General features: G+C 35.3%; 1 protein-coding gene across 1 annotated transcript in view; it reads left to right on the forward strand.

Moving 5' to 3' along the window:
• The window catches only part of LOC135220881 (zinc metalloproteinase nas-4-like), a 21,976-nt gene extending 224 nt beyond the window's left edge, over nt 1-21,752 (forward strand). The window contains exons 2-10 of the mRNA XM_064258488.1: nt 5,662-5,812; nt 5,971-6,034; nt 6,371-6,480; nt 9,921-9,996; nt 11,485-11,602; nt 15,100-15,347; nt 16,591-16,700; nt 18,968-19,073; nt 19,458-21,752. Coding sequence (XP_064114558.1) covers nt 5,684-5,812; nt 5,971-6,034; nt 6,371-6,480; nt 9,921-9,996; nt 11,485-11,602; nt 15,100-15,347; nt 16,591-16,700; nt 18,968-19,073; nt 19,458-19,588 — 1,092 coding nt within the window. The 5' untranslated portion in view covers nt 5,662-5,683 and the 3' untranslated portion in view covers nt 19,589-21,752. The remainder of the gene's footprint in view (nt 1-5,661; nt 5,813-5,970; nt 6,035-6,370; nt 6,481-9,920; nt 9,997-11,484; nt 11,603-15,099; nt 15,348-16,590; nt 16,701-18,967; nt 19,074-19,457) is intronic.
• Nucleotides 21,753-22,153: the final 401 nt, after the last annotated feature.

The raw sequence follows: 22,153 nt of genomic DNA on the forward strand, positions 1-22,153 counted from the left end.
AAAAAAAGCATTTGAGAATTAAACACATTTAAGCACAAGCAAAATTCGTTCCTCAGTTTCTTTATAACCTCATAATATTAGCCAGGCATAACTTAAGTGTTTCTATAATTCTTATAGATTTTTCTTGTATGGTCATTATTGACGACGGGATAAGATCGATTGAGTTCCGTGCAATTTGCTTAACAAATATTATGGGGAAGATGCTTAGAAGGAAAAAGCTTCGTCATTCAGAAACAATTGAATTAAGACTTTGTGAATCAGTTCATCAACATCTGGATGAATAAACTTGAAAACATTGAGGTGAAAACACCAAAGAAATCTGATCTTGATACTTGATTTATAGAGAAGTAAATATTTCCTGATGCAACAGACAACCGGATTTTGAAAACACACACACACACACATATATGTATATATATATATATATATATATATATATATATATATATATATATATATATATATATATATATATATATATATATATATATATATATATATCAAGTTCCATATTTTCGTGATTCAGCTTACACACACACACAAGCACACACAAACACTAGCTATGTGTATATGTATGTGTGTATAACACGAACATAAGGAACGTGATGAATATATGATATATAAATAAAAACAAACTCCACGAAGGAAAGAGAAACGAAGGAATTCTGCAAGGCCTTTCGACTTCTTGTCCTTTACTTAGCAGACTGAAGAAATATAAAAGTAAGTTTGCAAGGAAAGTTCATGTCAATGACAGATGGGGATTACAAAAATAAGTACCTGGAATCCAACATAATTGAAGACTTTGCAGACCTATCAAAACAGGGTTAAGAGGTTTTATAAGAGATTAGGCCCAACAGCTCAGAAGCAGGGACAAGACAATTAAGTGTTATTAAGTACAACTCGATAACTCTCCAATTGGTAAACAATAAATATATTTTTCAAGGTGAACATTTGTACAAATAAATCAAACAAAAATACACTTAATATGCATAAGGTAACTAATTTTGTAATTAAGTCAGTGATTTTATCTTTTATGTCACTAATTTGTAATTAATTCAGCGATTTTATCTCTTAGGTCATTCTTGAACGTTTTACTAATACAGGGGTCCAAACAGCACATCCCAGGGGTAAGGTTAAAATTACAACTGGAAGTAAGCTGTATAACAGCGGAGCCTAAAAGATTTCAGGATGAGAAATCTTTTGATCTGACAATCACTGAACTTTGTCCAAATTATCCTGTGAGAGTTTTCACTTACATGAATGAATATAGCATCGGATGTTTGCCCAGTTTTGACAGAATACTTATGCTATTTAATTCGTACTTCTAAATCCTTGCTAGATTGGACGATATAAAAAGAGGAATTTTATATATTATGTTGCTGTTTTCCTTCAGACTGTTGATTTATTAACATTCCTTTTAGCGTGTTTTTATAGTTAGAAACGAGGTTGACGTTAATAGATTTTAACAATGATTTAATGTTTTCAAAACCACTAAAGTAAGGCAAGTTATGAATGTTCTTAGGGGTTTCTTTCTCAATGTTATTTTCACTATAAAACTTTTCGTGGGCTTTATTATAACAAATATCTAGTAAATGGGAAGGATAGCATAAATCTGTCCCTAATTTTCTTAAGTATTCGATTTATTGTTTCAAATACTGGGGACCGACAATACGCAATGCTCGTAAAAACATAGAAGAATAAATTGATCATTTGATATTAAGGTGATGGCCTGAATATAGATGGACATAAGTTAAGATGTTGGTTGGTTTCCTATAAATACAGAATTTGCATTTAAATTGTTCTCCATGTATTAAAACATCTAAGAAAGGGAGGCAATTGTCTTTTTCTAATTCTAGAGTAAACTTAATGAATGGTACCTGGCTAATTCAAATTAGAGTGTAAATCATTTAAATCTATATCAGAAGGCAAAACAGCTAAATTGCCGTCAACACATCTATACAACTTTAAAGGAGTATAAATATTAGGTAAATATCGTTTTTCAAAGAATTCCATTTACAAGTTAAAGAGGAGAGAGGATAATGGGTTGCCCAGCTCCATACCAAATATTTATTGGTATAATTCATCATTGAATTTAAACCTACAATCACAAATGAACAACCTAGCGCGTGACATATGACTCACAGGTAGAGGTAATACATGATGGGTTAGTTCGTTACTAAGATACTCTAGATTAGAATCTACATATAGGAACTTTAGTAAAAAATAGTACAAACATCAAAACAAACGAATCTATCAGTGGGACGAAAAGTTATTTTGTTTAATTTATCAGCTAAATCTAGAGAATTATATATGTGAGAATCGGAGATAGTTCCCAGTAACGGGGAAAAGAGCTTGGTAATGTATTTTGAAAGTATATATGATATTGAGCCAACAGTACTGATAATATGCCGTATAGAATCAGTTTCTTTGTGCGTTTTTAATAATCCGTACAAGTAAGGTAACAAGGGAAATTTTACTGACAACCGACCTATTAGCTTTTTTTCATCTTAAATTTAAGGATTTTTTTCGCTGTTACTGAATTTTTTTTATGAGTTGATCAAAGGGATTTTTTTTTTTTTAGTTTTTTGTAAGTCTTATCATCCAGTAGGGCTTGCATACGTGATATGCAGTCAGCTTTATTTAAAATTACGATACTATTCGACTCATCATCGCATTGTAATTTTATAGATAAAGATGACTGTATATCACGTATGCAAGCCCTACTGGATGATGATACGACTTACAAATTAGATACAATTATGTTGGATTCCAGGTACAGTGATGCTCAAATCTCATGCGACATGACTCCATAGGATTTCGTTCAAAATTCACTAACTGGCAACCTAGCATGATCCATATTTATCTTTTATTTCAATGCGAAAACGCGTATCGCATACACTAAGGCCATAATATGTGTCATAAGAGTGAAATCTGTCATATATTTAAAAATTGTAAGAAAATTGTCACGTGTAGCCAAATTTCAGAAAAACCCTTACGAAAACTTTTTCAAAACTTTCGTTCACTCATTGCTGAAGCATTTGACCAGAACGAAGTCGCCTTCAAACCTCAGTTCAAATGTTAAATAAATAAAAAAAAAAAAAAACGGAAAAAATTATCGTAAAATTAATAATGCTTCCAAAGCAAACAAAATTTACAATAGTCTTCTTTGATTGCTTTTACCTCAACGCTGAAAAAATGTAAATATGTATATACAAAAAGTAGAATGCGCCCTCAGATATCAACGTGTGAGGGGAGCATGTGTGACGTATCAGTGTCGGTGCAACAACAACCACCTGGTATATAAGTAGTCTACAATGAGTAGCGACCATAAATTATCTTGAAAACATTTACTTTATGTGTTAAAGGAATATTTGGATTTTCATACATAATTATTTGTTATCTTTCTTAAATATTTCAAAACTGATAGCATACTAGCAAATATTCGCCTATTTGTCCAAAGCCAAGATATTATTCCTTGGCCTAGGTGTTTAGATTTGTTTATTTTACACTTAACATTCACATCTCTATATCAACAATTTCTGGCCAGAAAGCAAATGAGGTTATCTACACATTCTTGCACTTCAAGTTACCTTATGAAAGAATAAATTATACGCCAAAAGCGAGGAGAAGGAGTTTTAAGAAAATAATATTGTAAACCAGTTGAAAAACAAGTGTTCCATATTTGCCATGATATTAATATTGATATTTCGATTAATAACCATCTTCTCCATATAACCAAAATCATCATCATCTTTTATTCCTCAAGAACAGGTAATCTACAAATAAAAGCATTAGTAAAGATTACATCTCAGAAAACTTGATTATTTTTCTAGCCTATAAATCATTTTGCAACATACAGGCAGCTTAAACACAGCCTGAAACTTCAACATTCAAAGAAACTGGTTGTAATTCATATTCCTCAAAGAACAGGTGATCTCTACAAATAAATTCATTAGTAACAGATTACATCTCAGATGGCTTAGATTATTTTTTTAGGCCTATAAAAACATTTCCCAACATACAGGCAGCTTAAACGCAGCCGAAATCTTCAACATTCAAATAAAACTTGTTTTAATTCATATTCCTACATTGAAATTGTTGTTATGACTGTTGAGCTTATTAGGTCTTACTGTCATAATGCTGCAGACATGGTTTATGTTGATCAGTCCGAGAGCATGTTAAATGTGCTTTCATTGCTGGCACCGCTAACCTTATCGCACCACACTTGAACTGAGCAACGTAAAGATAAAAAAAAAAATAAAAAAATCAATTCAAATCATACAAATTAAGAATTATACCAATGCATAATAGGGATCATATCTATTTAACCATAAGGAAAATAAGGCGTAGCTGTGAATTCGCAAACTTTTCGACGTGAATGACATTACAAATAAAAAAAAAAAAAAAAAATAAAAAAAAGGGTAGCACTACTTGCAACATCACGTTGAGTCTGAGAATATGGACGATACAAAAAGAATCATGTCGCATGAGATTTGAGCCCAACTGTACATATTTTTTCCTTTTGCGATTCCCATCTGTCATTTATTCGAGCTTTCCTTGTGTAAGCTTATTTTTATATTTCTTCAGTCTGCTAAGTGAAGGGACAAGAAGTAAAAACAAAAAGGCCTTGTAGAACTTCATCCTTTCTCTTTCATTCGTGGATTTTGTGTCTTTACAAACACACACATATATGTATTTATAATACATTATGTATTATAACACACACACACACACACACACACACACACACACATATATATATATATATATATATAGTATATATATATATATAATATATTTATATGTATATATTTATATATATACTATGTATATACGTATATATATATATAGATATATATATATATATATATATATATATATAATATATATATATATATATATATATATATATATATATATATATATATATATATATGTTTTATCTATATATATATATATATATATATATATATATATATATATATATATATATATATACTTAAAAATCATAGTGAAATGTGCGTGACTAAATTACATAAGCGAATACCACAGGAAAATGACAGCATTAAGTCAGTACTAAGCCCTTTCTCCTGTTTATTCAGGCAACGTCTGGGCACAAGTGAAATTAAATATGTGCCCAACGATACCTGAATAAACAGGAGAAAGCGCTTTCTTGGTACTGACGTTCTTCCTGTCATTTCCAGTAGTAGCCTGTATATATATATATATATATATATATATATATATATATATTATATATTATATATATATATATATATATATATATTATATATATATATATAATACATGTGTGTGTGTGTATGTATGGAAGTATGTAAATATACAAATACATAATTCATATACAGACACTGTATACGAATTAGTATATTATATATGTAAATATATATATATATATATATTATATATATATATATATATATATATATATATATATATATATATATATATATATATATATAGTATATATATATATATATATATAACCGGCTAATACTGGAAAAGACAGGAAGAACGTCAGTACCAAGCGCTTTCTCCTCTTATTCAGGCATCATTGGGCACATATTTAATTTCCTTTGGGCCCAGACGTTGCCTGAATAAACAGGAGAAAGTATATACAAGTGTATATCATTCATTTTTCAGATACAAAAGTGACAAGAAAGTGATGGCCACCCTCTACTCCATCATTTTCATCCTATGGGTCACATTTGTGGACACAACTCCAGTAGATGTTGCTTTAGGGGTCGAACCAATTACAGACGGCTACGGAATCGCCAACGATTCAGAGATCGTTGTAAGTGAAGCTCTTACCTCCCAAATTTTGCAGTAATTAGTCTGTTTCCAAAAACTTTACTTTCTTGGGCGCTAAGAACGCAAGTTTTTTTAAGAATATCGTAGCTCTCTTTATCTCATCGTAGATTTGCTGATAAAATTTGACATTTTCTCCTGCAGAATGAGAACTCTTATCTACGATACTCCCCTGACATATATGATGCCATGGATCACTCGAACTTAGGTAACGTTGTTTTATGTCGTAATAACATGATATAAAAAGGGAGAAAGCACACCAGATAAAAGATCAAACCCAATGAGAATTTACTATATAAATATATATAAATATATATACATATATATATATATATATATATATATATAATATATATATATATGTATATATATATATTTGAATATTGTGGGGTTTACTATATAACCACATACACCTCCCTAAATTTGTGTACAGAAAATCAGATTTCAACCTTAAGTAGCAGACGTCACAAATCATTCGGCATTCAACAAGAATTGCTCATTTTTACTAACCACTGACTAAAGAAGCTAATTAATCTATTGACAGATGTGCAAGAACAACCTCACGACGAGACGGAGCCCTCAGGAATGGAGGAGGATCTCTTCCAAGGGGACTTGAAGATGGACAACCCAGAGCAGTTCTTCAGTGACGCCTACGTAAGGCCTTCCTGACGCTTGTCACTAACCCCGATTCAGAAAGTTTCGATTTCAAACCGCTTTTTAATTTAATAGATAGATTTCAGCGGAGAGAGGCTTTACAAAATATGAATACCGAATGATGCATCTAAGGGGAGTTGATTTTTCTCACTGGACGATCTGCGAAGGGAAAGCCTTCATATCTAGAAAATAGATTTATAGGAGAGCTAGATTTTAGATTTTACAAACATATATATATATATGGTTTTTTATATATATATATATATATATATATATATATATATATATATATTATATTATATATTTATATCTTGATATCCAAATGTATACATGTATTAAATGTATACTTATGTATATACATGTATTGATATTTGTGTATGTATATGTAGAAATGCATCCATTTTAAAACACTTATCATCCTTAAGGCAAAATCCCTGAGGGAAAAGATATGAATTGCTGCTGCCTCATTTTATTCTCACTGGAGACAGAAAGAAATATATACCAGGATGATAGCGATAGGGGTGTTGTGGTTTGTGAAGTAGTGGGCTTTTGCTGCGTTGATAGGAGTGTTTCTCTCTCTCTCTCTCTCTCTCTCTCTCTCTCTCTCTCTCTCTCTCTTCTCTCTCTCTCTCTCTCTCTCCTTAAGAGTGTTTCTCAACCTTTTGACCTCAGGGCGCATCTATGAATTAACAGAAACTTTGGGACTCACCTTTGATTTTAATATGGACAGAATACTCATGAAATCTGAATTTATTTTGAAGTTTCAGAAACTTTAGATTGCTGGTACGGTAATGCTTTCTTTCTGAGACTTTTACTTTTTTTGTGCATAGCGTTCTACCATATTTTGAAATATGTGTTTTTTTATATGCTGCATATTTTTATTTTCTTTTAATTGTCTTTTTCCTCACTTATTTCCTTTGGGATTGCTTTTCCTGCTAGTGTCCCTCGAGTCTAATTAATGTAATAATAATAATAATAATAAAATAATAATAATAATAAATAATAATAATAATAATAAAATAAATAATAATAATATAATAATAATAATAATAATAATAATAATAAATAATAAATAATAATAATAATAATAATAATAATAATAATAAGAATAATAATAAATAATAATAATAATTAAATTAAATAATATTAATTAACAATAATAATAATAATAATAATAATAATAAAATAATAATAATAATAATAATAATAATAATAATAATAATAATAATTAAATAATAATAATAATAATAATAATAATCAATAATAATAATTAATAATAATAATAATAATAATGATTATTATAATTTGTAGTGGTGGTAGCAGTAATAGGAAAATAATAGATATGTTTTCTAAAATGACCATTTATTTTTTAGATATTACATTTTGCATTTAAGTATCCTAATGAGAAACCTGTACTTGATGAGAATTAGCAATTTTGTGAATGTTAGGCCTTATATGTGATAAACAAACTCTCAACTCTTCATCAATAGATTTGATATTTGATCTACTTTTACATTTAATGTTAGTTTGTACAGAAAATCCTTGTTCACAAAGATAAGATGTGGAAAACTGCAATAAAACCGTTAATGCCTTGTTAGCTATTGAATGATATTCTTCTTTAATTGAAATCCAAAACTGATCGATGGGCACCTCTTTATGCTTGATCTTTAATCCCCGATCAGTAGACATAGCGGCCAGCTCTTCCTCTTCTGTTAACGAAAAGCCAACGTCCTCGGTAGAGATATCAATAAAAGGGTTGCGAATCCAGTCGTACTGCTCGGTGTTTATTGAGGGAAAGTAATAATTCAGATTACCTTCCAGAGTCGCTAAATAATCCACTTTTAAAGGAATTAAATCGTCTGAATAGCCTTTTCTCAGCAAAGGAAACATTTCCAAACAGCCTGAACTTGCTTTTCTTTTCCAAATCATTATTTTTTCCTAGAATGCTTTGATTCTGTCGGTAGATGAGAGATTTTCATTTCCACTTTGCAGAGCATTTCTGATTATTCAAGTGTTGAAACATATCAGTCAGATATTCGAATTTTGATGTCCAAAACTCACATACCAAAAGTCCACAATATTTACTTTTATTTTCTTTTTTAAAAAAATGGCAATAGTTCTCCGCGAAGTTCAAGCACACGACAGAGTACCTTTCCTCTTGACAAGCATCTCACTTCTGTGTGCAATAGCAAGAGAGTGTGTTGTGAATCCATGTTTCCATAAAGTTGTTCAAATATACGAGCCTTTACTGGTCTAGTCTTGATGAAATTTACCATTTCCACAACTTAATCAAAAACTTCTTTCAATTTAATACCCAGTGTTTTTGCCATCAGGACCTCTCTAAGCAAGAAACAATGAGTTGTTATTATCTTGGGATTCTTTTGCTTTACAAATGATGCAAGACCTTTAATGGAACCCACCATTGATTGAGCTCCATTAGTACAAATTCCAACACACGACCCCCAGGATAAATTCCATTTCTCAAAATAACTACTCAAAATTAGAATATAATTTTCCTATTCCTCTGGGAACGCTTGAGCACCTCACGGGGCGCGCAGGTTGGGAAACGCTGCTCTACTATTTTATCTCATTGAGCAGAAGCAGGTTTCATTGCAAAGCAACAGGATTCTAACAGGAGCTGTGGGAACAAGACTTGTGGAGCTTCATTGAAAACTATCCTGATCTGTGATATTTCTTTGCTTATTTCCCTTTTTGTCTATTTTGTAGTTTTTAACTTTTTCCTTTTTGATTGATATTATGGTGTTTTACGTTGCATGGAACCTGTGGTTATTCAGCAACGGGACCAACGGCTTTACATTACTTCCGAACCACGTCGAGAGTGAACTTCTGTCACCAGAATTACACATCTCTCACTCCTAAATGGAATGTTCGAGAATCGAACTCGCAGCCACCGAGGTGGCACGCTAACACTATACCAACCACGCACTGAGCCGCTACTTTTTCCTTCTGCTACGGTACTAACTATATATGTTGGAATGTAGTGTCAGAGTATTTTTGGTGTAGCTCTGATGATAAGCCACGACTTCATGAGCTATTGACTGCAGCAGCTGCCTGCAGAAAAGAATAGAATGTATAGTACCTAGTGACAATTTTTATCATTCCCGCAGAATTTTAGTCTGGAGGATGAGAGATGATTCAGAAAAATAGAGAAGTTTTGTCTTAAAATAGTGGACGTCAACCTGTACATCAACTTTCAGTGGGAAGTGCTGACGGGAAGACTGTCCAAAAAGCGCGAGCGCGCACAATCACACAAAATGGGTTATTGTCAGAAATATAAACTGTTCGAAACATGTTGATTCTTACGGTTTTTTAAAGACTGAAATGGTCAAAGGATTATTTCAAATTTATTTTTTATTCCTGTTTATCTACAAATTCAATTTACTCCCCTTCCTGATGTTTTGATTATTATATTTTCACAGGACAGAACTGCTGTTTCCAAAAAGCGCAGGTTATGGCCAAGTGGTATTGTTCCCTTCGTCATCGATGCCGCGTTTAGTAAGTAGATGCATCGAAATATTTTCATGAGAGGTAACAAAAAATTTGATCTGAGAAAAGTTTCACGCAGGTTTCGATTTTTTTTTTTTTTTTTTTTTTTGTTTTTTTTTTTTTTTTTTTTTTTTTAGCGTGTGGAGGTGAACGTGGCTTCATATCTGATGTGGATAAGTGGTGAGAGATCTAGGGGAAAAAAACATGCGTCGGCGGATGTATGTGGGTGAACAGATGGTGTTCTAAATGCAATTTGGTCAAGCCGACACGTATGGGTGATGGGACAGAAAAAAAGAAAAATAACAGGCGATACTGAGGGAGAACTATAATACTTGCGAGACAGGTGAACATCAGCCAGATCTAGACCCAAAAAGTTGAATGTACAGCAAGTGATGCGCAGTGCAGTCATATGTTTGCAAAATTGGCTCTACGAAGTTAAGTATATCTTAGTTTTACCAGACCACTGAGCAGATTAACAGCTCTCCTAGGGCTGGCCCGAAGGATTAGATATTTTTTACCTGGCTAGGAACCAATTGGTCACCTAGCAACGGGACCTACAGCTTATTGTGGGATCCGAACCACACTATATCGAGAAATGAATTTCTATCACCAGAAATAAATTCCTCTGATTTCGCGTTGGCCGAGCCGAGAATCGAACTTCGGACCACCGGATTGGCAGCCGAGCGCGAAAATCACTCGTCTAACGAGGAACTTAGCTCTACGAAAATTCTGTCCCTCGTCGTTTATAGCAGCATGATCTCATGCATCTATGAGCTTTATGTTTGAGTTACGGATGACATTTGATTGGGTGATGTCTATTTATATATTAATACAATCCTTGCAAGTGTGAGTTTTGTTTGTTATAATTTGCCTGAGAACAAAGTTAACATATAATTATGTATACAAGGGAACACATGCTCACTTCACGAATATAAATACCTGTTACAGCATTGCCACCAGATTAAAAAACAAAGTCTAACAATAATGTTTATGAACAGTAACTATCGTTTCACTTCGTAGGTTGTTATTTTATATCATGAGAGGCCAGGAGTAAAAAGGAGCAGTATGTGTGTGGACATACGATATTTTTGTTTTCAAAGCCATTTGGTAATAGAGAAGTTAACATGTTTATTTTGCACGACAAAAGAAACAGAGTTCATGACACTTTAGTTTCGTGGCCGCGTGATTATTTTCACTTAAATTAATTCATTATTCACTGGTTTTCTTAGATTTTCTTAAAGTAGGGCCCAAGGCAACACGAAACTGACGGGCTTTGGAAGCAGAAAATGTGAACGTCATTACTACATTTTGTTGTGTTTTAGATTAAAAAAGCTGTTGATGCCATCAGTGATGTGATCGATGTTCCTTACGATGATATGTAAAGAAATCTAAAGGATTTTAATGCACTGGAAATTAAACTAAACTTCACTTATCTAGATCTTCCTGAACTCCTTCATTTATCGAATGATTCTATCCATCTATTTTTATATTCAACAGATACGAATGAGCAGTCGATCATCCGCAGGGCGATGGAATCGTTAGGGGAGGAGACATGCTTGAAGCTCGTTTCTCGAAGCAATCAACATGATTACCTTCACTTAATCAAGGGCAAAGGGTAAGCTATGCAAAAAGCACTTTGAGACCTCCTTTTTATTCTTAGATGTAGCGTTTTCCGATACGTTTATATTTGTTCCTATGAATTACCTACGCTTGCCTGAATAGCTTAACTTTCAATGCAGATGAACTATGGATTGCCAGGAGCTTCTTCTATTAAGAACAAAACTTTGAATGGCAACCTTTCCTTTCTCAGAGTACGCTTTCAACTTTCGGCAGGAACCATTCTTGGGGCTCTGCTTTAAAAAAAAAAATCTGGACAAGGTGCTAACACCAATCTTTTTATAATTTGCTCTTGCGCATTGTAAATGTTATCAATGCTAATCTATCCTTCCACGTTTTAAAACCTGGAGCATGTTTTTGAGTTTTGATTTAAGTTGCATTGGACAGATTTTGTGTTAATTTCCCATTTTGTCATGATTTAAAGACTTGCTTAGCCTCCTCTTCAATAGCAGTGCAGGAGACGTGGCAGTTGCTTTCTTGTCAGCATATGCAACCTCTAAATTTTTAGATTTTTTATGTTTATTTCTGAACACATACAGCCATCCCTTGCTGGCTGTGAATGGCTTGGTATTCTCCTTGGTTTTGTGTTTTTCCAAAAGTTTTCACATAAGTGTAAGGCCTTTTCCATTACCCTCTTGTCATTAACTGGCATAATTTGTTTTTTAATCTTTTATCCTTCTGGCGCACAACTCCCCAATCCTGCGGCCAATTATGCACGTCTCTTTAAAAGACTTGTTCCCAGTGGTATGAGGTAGATTCTGACTTGGACATCAAACATATTCATTATGTCTGAACGTTGCATTGCTTTTATTACATCATATGTTTTTCCAAGGTTCATTAATGCTACATACCGCTTATTCTTTAAGTCTAAAACTTCTCATTTAACCGATTCATTCAAGAATTATTCATCAACATATGTATTCTTTCAAATTGTTCTTTCGCTGTCAGTCCTTCCGACATTTGTTGGAATTTGTCAATAAAAAGTTTTACCATCAGCTCTCCCTGGAACAGTTATGTTTGCCCCAACTTTCTTGTAATCGCCTTTCATCTTGACCCTCTTACAAAGGAACAATTATTGCTCCCGTTCCTTTCCATTTTTCGGTCTCTTCATTGCCAACTTTACACCCTTAACAGTCACATACCACAAGCCTTTTAATACGCACATTAACGTCTACCATTTTTGTATTATCCAAATCAGCCTCTCGTCCGTCCTTCACTTGTAACAACCTTAAAGGTACCCGGTCAATTCGCCCGTGGCAAGTCGTCTTCGGTTAATTTGTCCCGGGGCAATCCGTCGCCAAGTAAATTCATCAACATCAATCAATTCGTCGAGATGATAGGAAAATGGGAAAACAAATATCCGTTTCTCAAAATATCTGGGTTTTAAAACATTCAATTCAAGAAACAAATGATCATCATAACATTAAAAATCCAAATCTAAGATTGTGAGTGATTGCTTTTAGAAAATTAATTTTCTGTCGTGCATCGTATTTTTCCATGATATTTTTTCTATACGCAGGTTCATATCTGTACTTTTTCTTTTGGATTGGTCCTTCCTCTTGGATAAATTTCTGTGATTTGGCACTGGCAAATCTTTCATCACGCCTAAGCACATCAATGGGTTTCCAAATATTTAGATGGCTAATATTCACTGTTTCAGCGCGCTGTAGAAGGCTTCTAAATTATTTGTAGTAGGGGCAATCCCCAAAGAACCTCGGTCCCAAACATTTCTTATAATTAGTTAATGGGAAGGGAGGTTCAAGGCGTGCCTCCTTGACTTCTTCCTCTAGGTAGCCCAATATGATTGTTTTCAAAATTGGATACCATTGACTGTAGAATTTCACCATCCCTAACATCATTAACCGACAGGAAGGTAATGGCAACAAAACAGCGCATGTTTCGACTAAAACTACCATTTTCGTGATATCTGCATTTCAGTCGTCCTTGAACAATATTATGCTTGTACACATTTTGTCCTAAACGAAACATGTAGCATGACGAATTCGACCCAGGAAAAGATTCCAGAATCCCATTATAGGCTGCTTTTTCGAAGTCTGTAATTATATTACAGGCCCATCACTGCAGTAATTAAAATATTTTGCCAAAAAGTCTACTATATTTTCTTTGAATTTTGTCAGAGAACAATACGAACAATCGTGGGACATTCAAACTATCAATCTGAATATACATATACATATAACAAAAAAAAACATACACAAGAGCATCACTTGAATGTTTCATCTGCCGCCCAGTTTTTGTATTGTTTTAACTGTCGAAGTGCCTCGTTACTTGCAAATCCTCCCTCCCACTGTTGTCACATTGCAAAAGCACCTCATCATTGTCAACGTAAGAGTTTTCACTTGGAATGGAAAACCCAACATTTGCAAGTGGGGTGGCCGGCATAGCTGGAATCGGCTTGCCGCCAACGTCTAATATTCCTATCAAAGCTGTGCAAACGGAGGTATTTGCGACAATGTACAGTAGTTTAAATTGTCAAATCCACCAGCGATATTTGAGCGAGGAGCATCACAAGATGCAAATAGACTTAACTTTCAATCTGAAATCGTGATACTTTCTTCTACCTCTGCAGCAGTTAAGCCTGATTATGTACCCCAATTTTCTTAGGCTCGTTATAGTTTACATCTATATGAATCTCACCTTGCACCACGATTTTCGCACCTCCAGTGTATCGTAGATCCATTAGCACCTCCTTATTGATTGGCTATATAAGATTTTCTTGATCGACCACTTCGTTTTTTCCATTCTCTGAAGTTATGGTCTCGGAGGTAGTCATGTTGGTGGGTAGATTCTCTTTAGACAGAATCTTTATATTTGTATCTTTTATTCTATGATCCAAAGAAAACTTTTTTTGTCGTAAAGCATTAGCGCAGATTTACCAAAATGAAAATTTTTTTTATTGACTTTCACTTTTTTCCACTTTGTCCTTGATTATCTTATTCCTCATCTTGTACACATAGTTATCGTTCTTGTCCTGAAACTGCATTTTGCACATGTTTTTCTTTTCTTTCACTACACTTAAATGTAAACATCGCACCATTTATTGCTTCTATTCCCTCTTCCTCTCATCTCTGTACCCAAAAACATACCCTGCTGATGACTCCTTGACCACATCTTCGAATTTGACATGGTTATCATACACTCAAGCATACTGGTCTTTACCCCTGCCCATTTTATTCAGCTTTTCTTTTATGCTTTCTTTTCAAATTCGCTTCCTTAATGAGATTTATAGCCACATTCCCATAATTTCAACGCTACTTACATGTAGCTATTATCCAGTTCCTTCTACAGGGTACAGACCTACAAGCCCTCCAATACCTCCTTCCCTTTTTGAATCCAGATATTCAGAGGAAACTCTCAAAACTTGCCATTGCGGGTATCTAGTCCCGTGGAGAGTGGAATCGACCAACCTCTTTCGTAGATCTGCTATCAACTAATTCATTCTTAAGCATAGTAACAATCACGTTTAATTTTCAGATGCTGGAGTTACTGGGGGCGAATAGGTAAGGGTAGACAAGAGTTATCCTTAGGAAATGGCTGCGTGTATAATGGAATCGTCCTGCATGAGGTGATGCACGCCGTTGGGTTCGTGCACGAACACAACCGACCAGACAGGGACACTTATGTCACGATAAACTGGGATGCCATCAAGGCCGAGAAGAGAGATAACTTCAAGAAGTTGAGTTGGTCAGTCGTTACGAGCCTTGGCGTCCCTTACGACTATGGTGAGTCAAGGAAGGAGGATTGAACGTAGTATATTTTTCTTCTTTATGTTCAACAAGGTTTTCATAGCGTTGTCGTGTCGGAAGTTCGTTAGGTCACTTTTCCAAAAGTTTGTTCAGCTAATACGGAAAACTTTTCGTCTTCAAGAGTAACAAAGTATTGATTTCTGCTCTGTTCTGGGTACGACAGTCATAACACCGCGAACAAAGAACGGCTAAGCACCTGCCTGCAATTTTAAGAGGAAAATGGAAATAACTGTAAAACTAACAAATTACGACTGCCAATTGCCGCATATCCATTGATCATATGAATGCATCAAGGCGGCTTTCAAATCAGTTCATAATTGGCAAGTTATTTTGAGATGGAAACTCAATTTGGTCCGTTCCGTTCGTCATTTACATAATACTGATTACACTTCGATGTATTTTTCTTTGAGTATAGCATAAGAATACTTTAATTATGATTTCAGACTTTCAAAATGATTATACTTCACTCTCATCAAACCATTTTTTAAGTAGGACTAGGAATGTGAAATATTGGATTTTTTTTGTATGGAAAGCTATATCGTCTTATTTATCTATTTATTTTTTTTTTTAATTCTAGCTGCAGTGGAACTCATCCTTCTACCATTGGCATCCCACATACGTACCTTCCTAGCAACTGACTCTTTGTTCATTCTTTAAGAGGAACAAAATTGGCTTGTGAAAATTTTTGTGTATATGATAATCTTCCTAAGTTAAAATGCTGACCACATCATGCCTTGAAAAGGGATGCTAAATTTGTAGTATGTTTCCGTTACTGTCGGTGATTTCACTAAATTTGAATGATATCGAAAATCCATAAAGGAACGTGAAACCTACCGTTAAAAAAATGGTGATATGATATCGAAAATCCATAAAGGAACGTCAAACCTACCGTTAAAAATGGCGATATGAGAAGGGGTCGAGACAGCCATTCCTAGCCTACTGCCAAAACTTGCGGTGGTTTAAAAGAAAATTGTTTTAACAGAGCTTATCACACGTAATCTATTGCTGCTCTCGGAAATGAGATATATGGAGACACTTGGACTTTTATGGCATATATGAATGGGGTGTATGTTCGAGAGGCTCTGTTCATTACAAGAAGGCACGTTCTCTCTCTCTCTCTCTCTCTCTCTCTCTCTCGGCTTCTTGACAGACTATTTGACAGATGATTTGTCCTGACCATCGGAGTTTACACGTAATGCATCGATTATATATTTTTCAGCATCAGTCATGCACTACGGACGATACACTTTCGCAAAGGACAAGAAAACCCCAACAATCACACCTCATTTTCGCACTGCCAGAATGGGACAGAGACAAGCTTTGTCATCGGTAAGTATTGGAATTGTTCTATGGAATTTAGGCCGGAGGCCAAGCGATTGGACCTTTAAGGCTATTCAGAGCTGAAATGAAAATGTCGAGGAAAGGGGGTTTGAGAGGTGCGACAGAAGGAAGACCTCAAAGCAGCTGCACTCTACGACATTTGTTAGGAAGTTGGCAAGTAAGAAGGGATGGAAGATAATTTGAGCAGAAGTACAGTAAAAGGAATGAAAGAGGTTGCAGCTAGGGGCCGAAGGGACGCTATAAAGTCTTAAGTAGTGCCTACAGTGCACCGTGAAAGGTGAACTGATGGCACTACTCCACCTATGGAGATCGGCAAGTATTACGTGAGCTGGAGTTTAGATGGGATAGAATTGAGCCAGCGGCAGAGTGAGAAGAGTTGCTGAAATATGTAAAACCGAAGTGTGCGTGGAGGGGCGCGTTGCCGGTGGGGGAATGGAAAGAGAATTACGGATGAAACTATTGTGTTATCTATGGAGATCTTCGTTTTCCAAGATCACAGCGACTTCTGATTTCAGTTTTTATGGACTTTTTTTTTCTTAACAAATGGAAATAGACGATTGCTACATCACATACGAGTATATTTGCTCTTCCCTTAGATTTCAATTTGAATAAGATGTACTTTTGCTTAGATCTTCCAAACGTCCTCTTGTTAGTTTACGTTTATGAACGAATTTGTTTATTTCGAAGCAAACTAGCTGATGTCCAAATAAAATCTGCTACAGAACCGTAAATATGTAATACCAGTATCCAGTCATGTAACGAAGAGGGAAGGGTAAGCGTACACTCCCAGCCAACAGTACAGTGCAATTTTTTTTTTCTTTTAGGCAGCATAGTGAAGTAATGACACACTCAAGGTAGTGACAAGCTGTTGCTGTATTTTGTTCAAGCTGGTTGTACTACGTGGACCTTCACTTTCTTTTCATTCAGTCAAGCATACAAATTTGAGAAGGAAATGTCCGAAGCCACCTTTGGTCCCCTTTTTTGGTAAAATAATTATATCTGGTTTGAAAACCAAGTTGAACTACTATGCATTCCAGAGGCCATGAAATAGTGTTTTTCTTAAACAACTTTTAAACCGACCTGTGGATTTCCATGCTACTAATGGGTGTTTCTAAAACTGTCCTAATTTTTGACAGTACACTGAATTGACAGATGCGCTTGATTCAGCCGTTTACTCAGAAAAAGAAACCCACTTCTTGCCTTGCCTCAGACCATTTCAAACAAGTGGTGCTTTATGACGTATCTGTGACGCACAGCCATTTCCCTTCCCTATTCATTTTAAGAAATCATATATCATACAATATGTTAATTTGTTTTGAAAAAATTCGTATGGCCTAAGATAGATAAAATGACATTTAACCTTAAGTCAAACAATTATTTGAAAAGGTATAGCAGAGGGTCGCTATACCGACGTCACTGATGACGTCACCACTTTTGCGGATGGTTGGGTGGCTAAGCACAGCTTTAATATTTTCATAAGTAAAACAGTTATTGAAACACATATGGCAATGCACAGTACTTACGAAAATTAGGACGAAGTTTTCAACATCAGTGCTTTAGTGGTAGGGAAATCCATAAATCGGTTTAAAAGTTGCTGACGAAAAACAGTGTCATGGAATGCATAGTAGTCAATTCCCTGAAGGTTACTGATCCACACTACGCAGCTACTAAGTTTAACAAAGTACGTGCGCATATATGCACACCCCGTGGTGTAACCAGTGACCGGTCATCTTGTAGTTCTGAAGGGCAATACATCACCCGGAACAGCAAGCCGTTCATTCCACCCCCCAACCCAATCTTCGGCCAAATGAAGTCGACTCTCAGTCGTAAATATGATTCAAGTTAGTATCTACTATAGTAGATTCACATCAACCGTGCATTTGATGTCTAGGCCAGTCCCTTACGACGCTCCTGATTGGCTGTTGATAAGCCCATGACAGGGCTGGGAACTCTCAGTCTCTTGAGAGGGGTCACATGGGTAGGATCTATGTTCCAACTCTCCTGAGGGATACATCTTTCAAAAGTATCCCTCAGGAGAGGTGGAATATACATCCTGCCTATGTGAACTCTCTCTCAAGAGAGAGTTTCCAGCCCTTTGATTAGCTTATCGACAGCCAATCAGGAGCGTCGTAAAGACATCAAATGCACGGTTGATGTGAATCTACTTTATAGTACTGGTGTCTTACCGCTTTGGCCAGTGTGTGTGCACGCATTCTTTAAATCGAAAACCTCTCAACATGGTCTTCATTTTACAGAAAGACGCAAGAAAAATTAATCTCCTTTATGACTGTGAAAGCGGAGGAAACTCGCCTGATTTCCTTCCAGCACTCGGGACTCGACATTCCCCCATTATTAATGAAGGTAGGTTTTATTCAGCAGGTTTACAAACATTTAACTTTGGTAAAGTGTTATTACCTCCAGCTTTCGGCAGCGACTATTTATCAGATAAAGGAAACTTTGTCTAGGCAAAAAAATATACAATCAACTACGACTGCTACTATTACTGTTAAAATGAACAAACGAAAGAGAATGGTCTTTAAGACTAAAATTATCTATCTTTTTACCTTACAGTGCTCTGTTGTTGTGCCAGTTGATGTTTTTTTTTCTTTTTCATTCATGCAACTATCACGGTCACAATCGGTATACCGCTTACCATTATATATAATTACTATAAACTTCTGAACAGCGACCATGAAGCCCCTTTTTTTTCTGTCGATTGCTTCTTTAACCAAATTCTTATTTCAGTTTCAGAGATGTGCATGGACCTTAATTCCTACTGTAACTGGCTAAGGGTTGTTCATGGCTTCCTTTGTCAACCAGGTTCCTGGATGGCATACAACTGCCCGTCGACTTGTGGGCTGTGTGGAAAGGTTTAGCTTTCTTGAATCATTTGCTAACATAGTTTATGATGGTGGGGATTATAATGATATTGGTGGCAACTGTGACTAAAATTCTATAGTAAAAATAGTTATAAGTTTAAGATTATTGTCCGAGTACCAGCTATTCAAGACTCGAACTTGTGGAATGCCGTATTGCAATCTTCTCGGACAGTACGTGTATCGCTATATGTCCGAATGAATAACGTAACGCCAAAACCATTACGTACATACTTAATAAATGGGAGGTCAAGGTCACACTGAAGCTTGAATATTAACAAAGAATCATAAAATACGGCTGTAGAAAGAATGGACAGTAATCATATCATTTTCACTTGAGTAAATAACATGTCATGTTATTCGACCTGAATGGGACTACTGTTAAGGAATGAGACTAAACAGCATTTTAAGTCGTACAACAGCAGCTCTGGTTCTCAAAACTCTCGTTTATCAATAAATGGTTTATCTTTGGTATATGTAAAAAGATTAAGTTTCTTATTAGCATAGAATTATCATTCAAAGAAAAAAATATAACGAGAAGATTGCTTTGTCGAAAAATTTGACCAAGAAATTCAAAACAATCACTTAGGATCAAGTTAATTAATGAGGAATAAAGCAATTTAGATAACATGCATAAAAAAGTTCCAAATGAAATACGAAAAAAAAAGAAAAGAAAGAAAAAAAAACAGGTCGAGTAAAAGCTGAGACATGTATGTTTCAGTATTTACGGCATAGCATCTTCAAAGAGCATTAAAAGTGGATGTCCCCATCCCATCCCACCCCACCCCACCCCAAAACACGAGGGAAAATGTTATCTCAGTTGATATTAGTCTAGTGGTCAAGTTCACAAGTGTTCGAAGGAGTTGTTTAACTTAAACGTGGCTCGACTTTGTAAAGGGCTTGCAGTAATGCTTACTGCTGTTTATAGCAATTTCAAATACAAACTTACTAGAGTTTATAGAAGAGCTCTTGAAGAATACTCGTGCTTGAAGATATTTCTATAAATAAAAGTGTCTAACTAGGCAAGCCCAACTGACTGCATTCTTATCTGATGTTATTGCACACGTTCTTTTCATAAATGAATCTGTTATCCTTGGTGAATTAAAAAGGTTTTTGTATCAGTGAAATACTGAGAGTAAACTACCCGTCGAGGATAAAGACGTGTGCATATCACACAAGAATGGGCAGTCGTTAGTCTCATTTTTGTTAGTCTATTATTGTAAGTGCTATCGACTAGAGTTAAATTCCAGGGAATTGCTTTGCTGTTACGGTAGTAACTGGCGTAATTTATTCGGTCGGTAGCGAGAGATAAAACAAACCCCATCTGGAGTCATTTTCAGACGGAGTGGCCACGGTAGTGTTGCATCTAAAGCGCCAGACATTCAAAGATTGTGGTGCCAATTTGGCATTTGTATTCCTTTGGTTAAAGAAGGTGCTTCAGTGAGCGCATTGCTTGGACCATAATCGTGTGGGGGCAAGTATGATATCTGTGATTAGCAATTTATAGTTTCGATCGACAGAGTATGCAAAATTTAGGCCAAGCGCTGGACCTATGAAGCTGTTCGGCGGTGAAACGAAAATTGATAGTAATTACCTTTTAAAAAGGTTTGGAAGATGTCAACAGAAGGAAAACCTTGCAATTAATACACTTTGAAACAATTGCTAGGAGAGGGTGGGAAGTAAGATGGACGAAAGAATATGAATGGCGGTTAACGTAAAGGCAATGGAAGGGGTTGCAGCTAGGGGCCGGAAGGACGCTGCAAAGACCCTTAACAAATGCCATCGCGTCAGACATTCTTTTTCTGCGACGTTGATTACACGATAGTTATATCTGAAATGAGTCCGTGTTGTGAAGTCTCTGATACGTGATATCAGTTATAGCTTTAAGTTTTATTTATTATTGCTTTAGTGAGTCATATAGAAGATTCCCGTCTTCCTTGTCACTTTGAACTAATAGTCCTTATTACTGAAGAGTTGCGTCAATCTAGCGCTAGTCACTGTTCTCGTGTGATTGTCCTAAAATTCCATTCCTTGATTGCCTAATATTTTACCTTGTGATTCCACTGGTATTTTATCTAGTCTGTTTTGATGTTGCGTTTATTTTTCTACTGTGTATTAATTCTTATGTTTTGTTGATTTGTTCAATAAACGGTAAAGTATGAAACTTGAGTGTTATCACTGAAGATCCTTTGATTGTCACCCATTCTGGACCTGCCCTACCACTAAGGTTGCCTTGATATGTATATCTATGACAGTCCTCTTTTCGCTCATCGTGAAATAGTATGTAGATGGAAGTCCTACGCCATACATTCCATCTGAGAGAGAGAGAGAGAGAGAGAGAGAGAGAGAGAGAGAGAGAGAGAGAGAGAGAGAGAGAGAAACCAAGTGTGCTGGGTTCCAGGAATTATTGTGGAGCGCATACCAAGTGAAGAGGAGAACCGGAATTAACCAGGTAACACCTATGGTAGCACCTGCTGAACTCCCTCACCCAATTTACCTTTCCCTCCTGTATCTCCGACTTTCCTCCTCCTCCTCGCCCTCTTACTTTCCATGTTCATCCCTTTC

This window comes from Macrobrachium nipponense, chromosome 2 (genome assembly GCF_015104395.2).
Source record: "Macrobrachium nipponense isolate FS-2020 chromosome 2, ASM1510439v2, whole genome shotgun sequence".
NCBI classification, from domain to species: Eukaryota; Metazoa; Arthropoda; class Malacostraca; order Decapoda; family Palaemonidae; genus Macrobrachium; species Macrobrachium nipponense.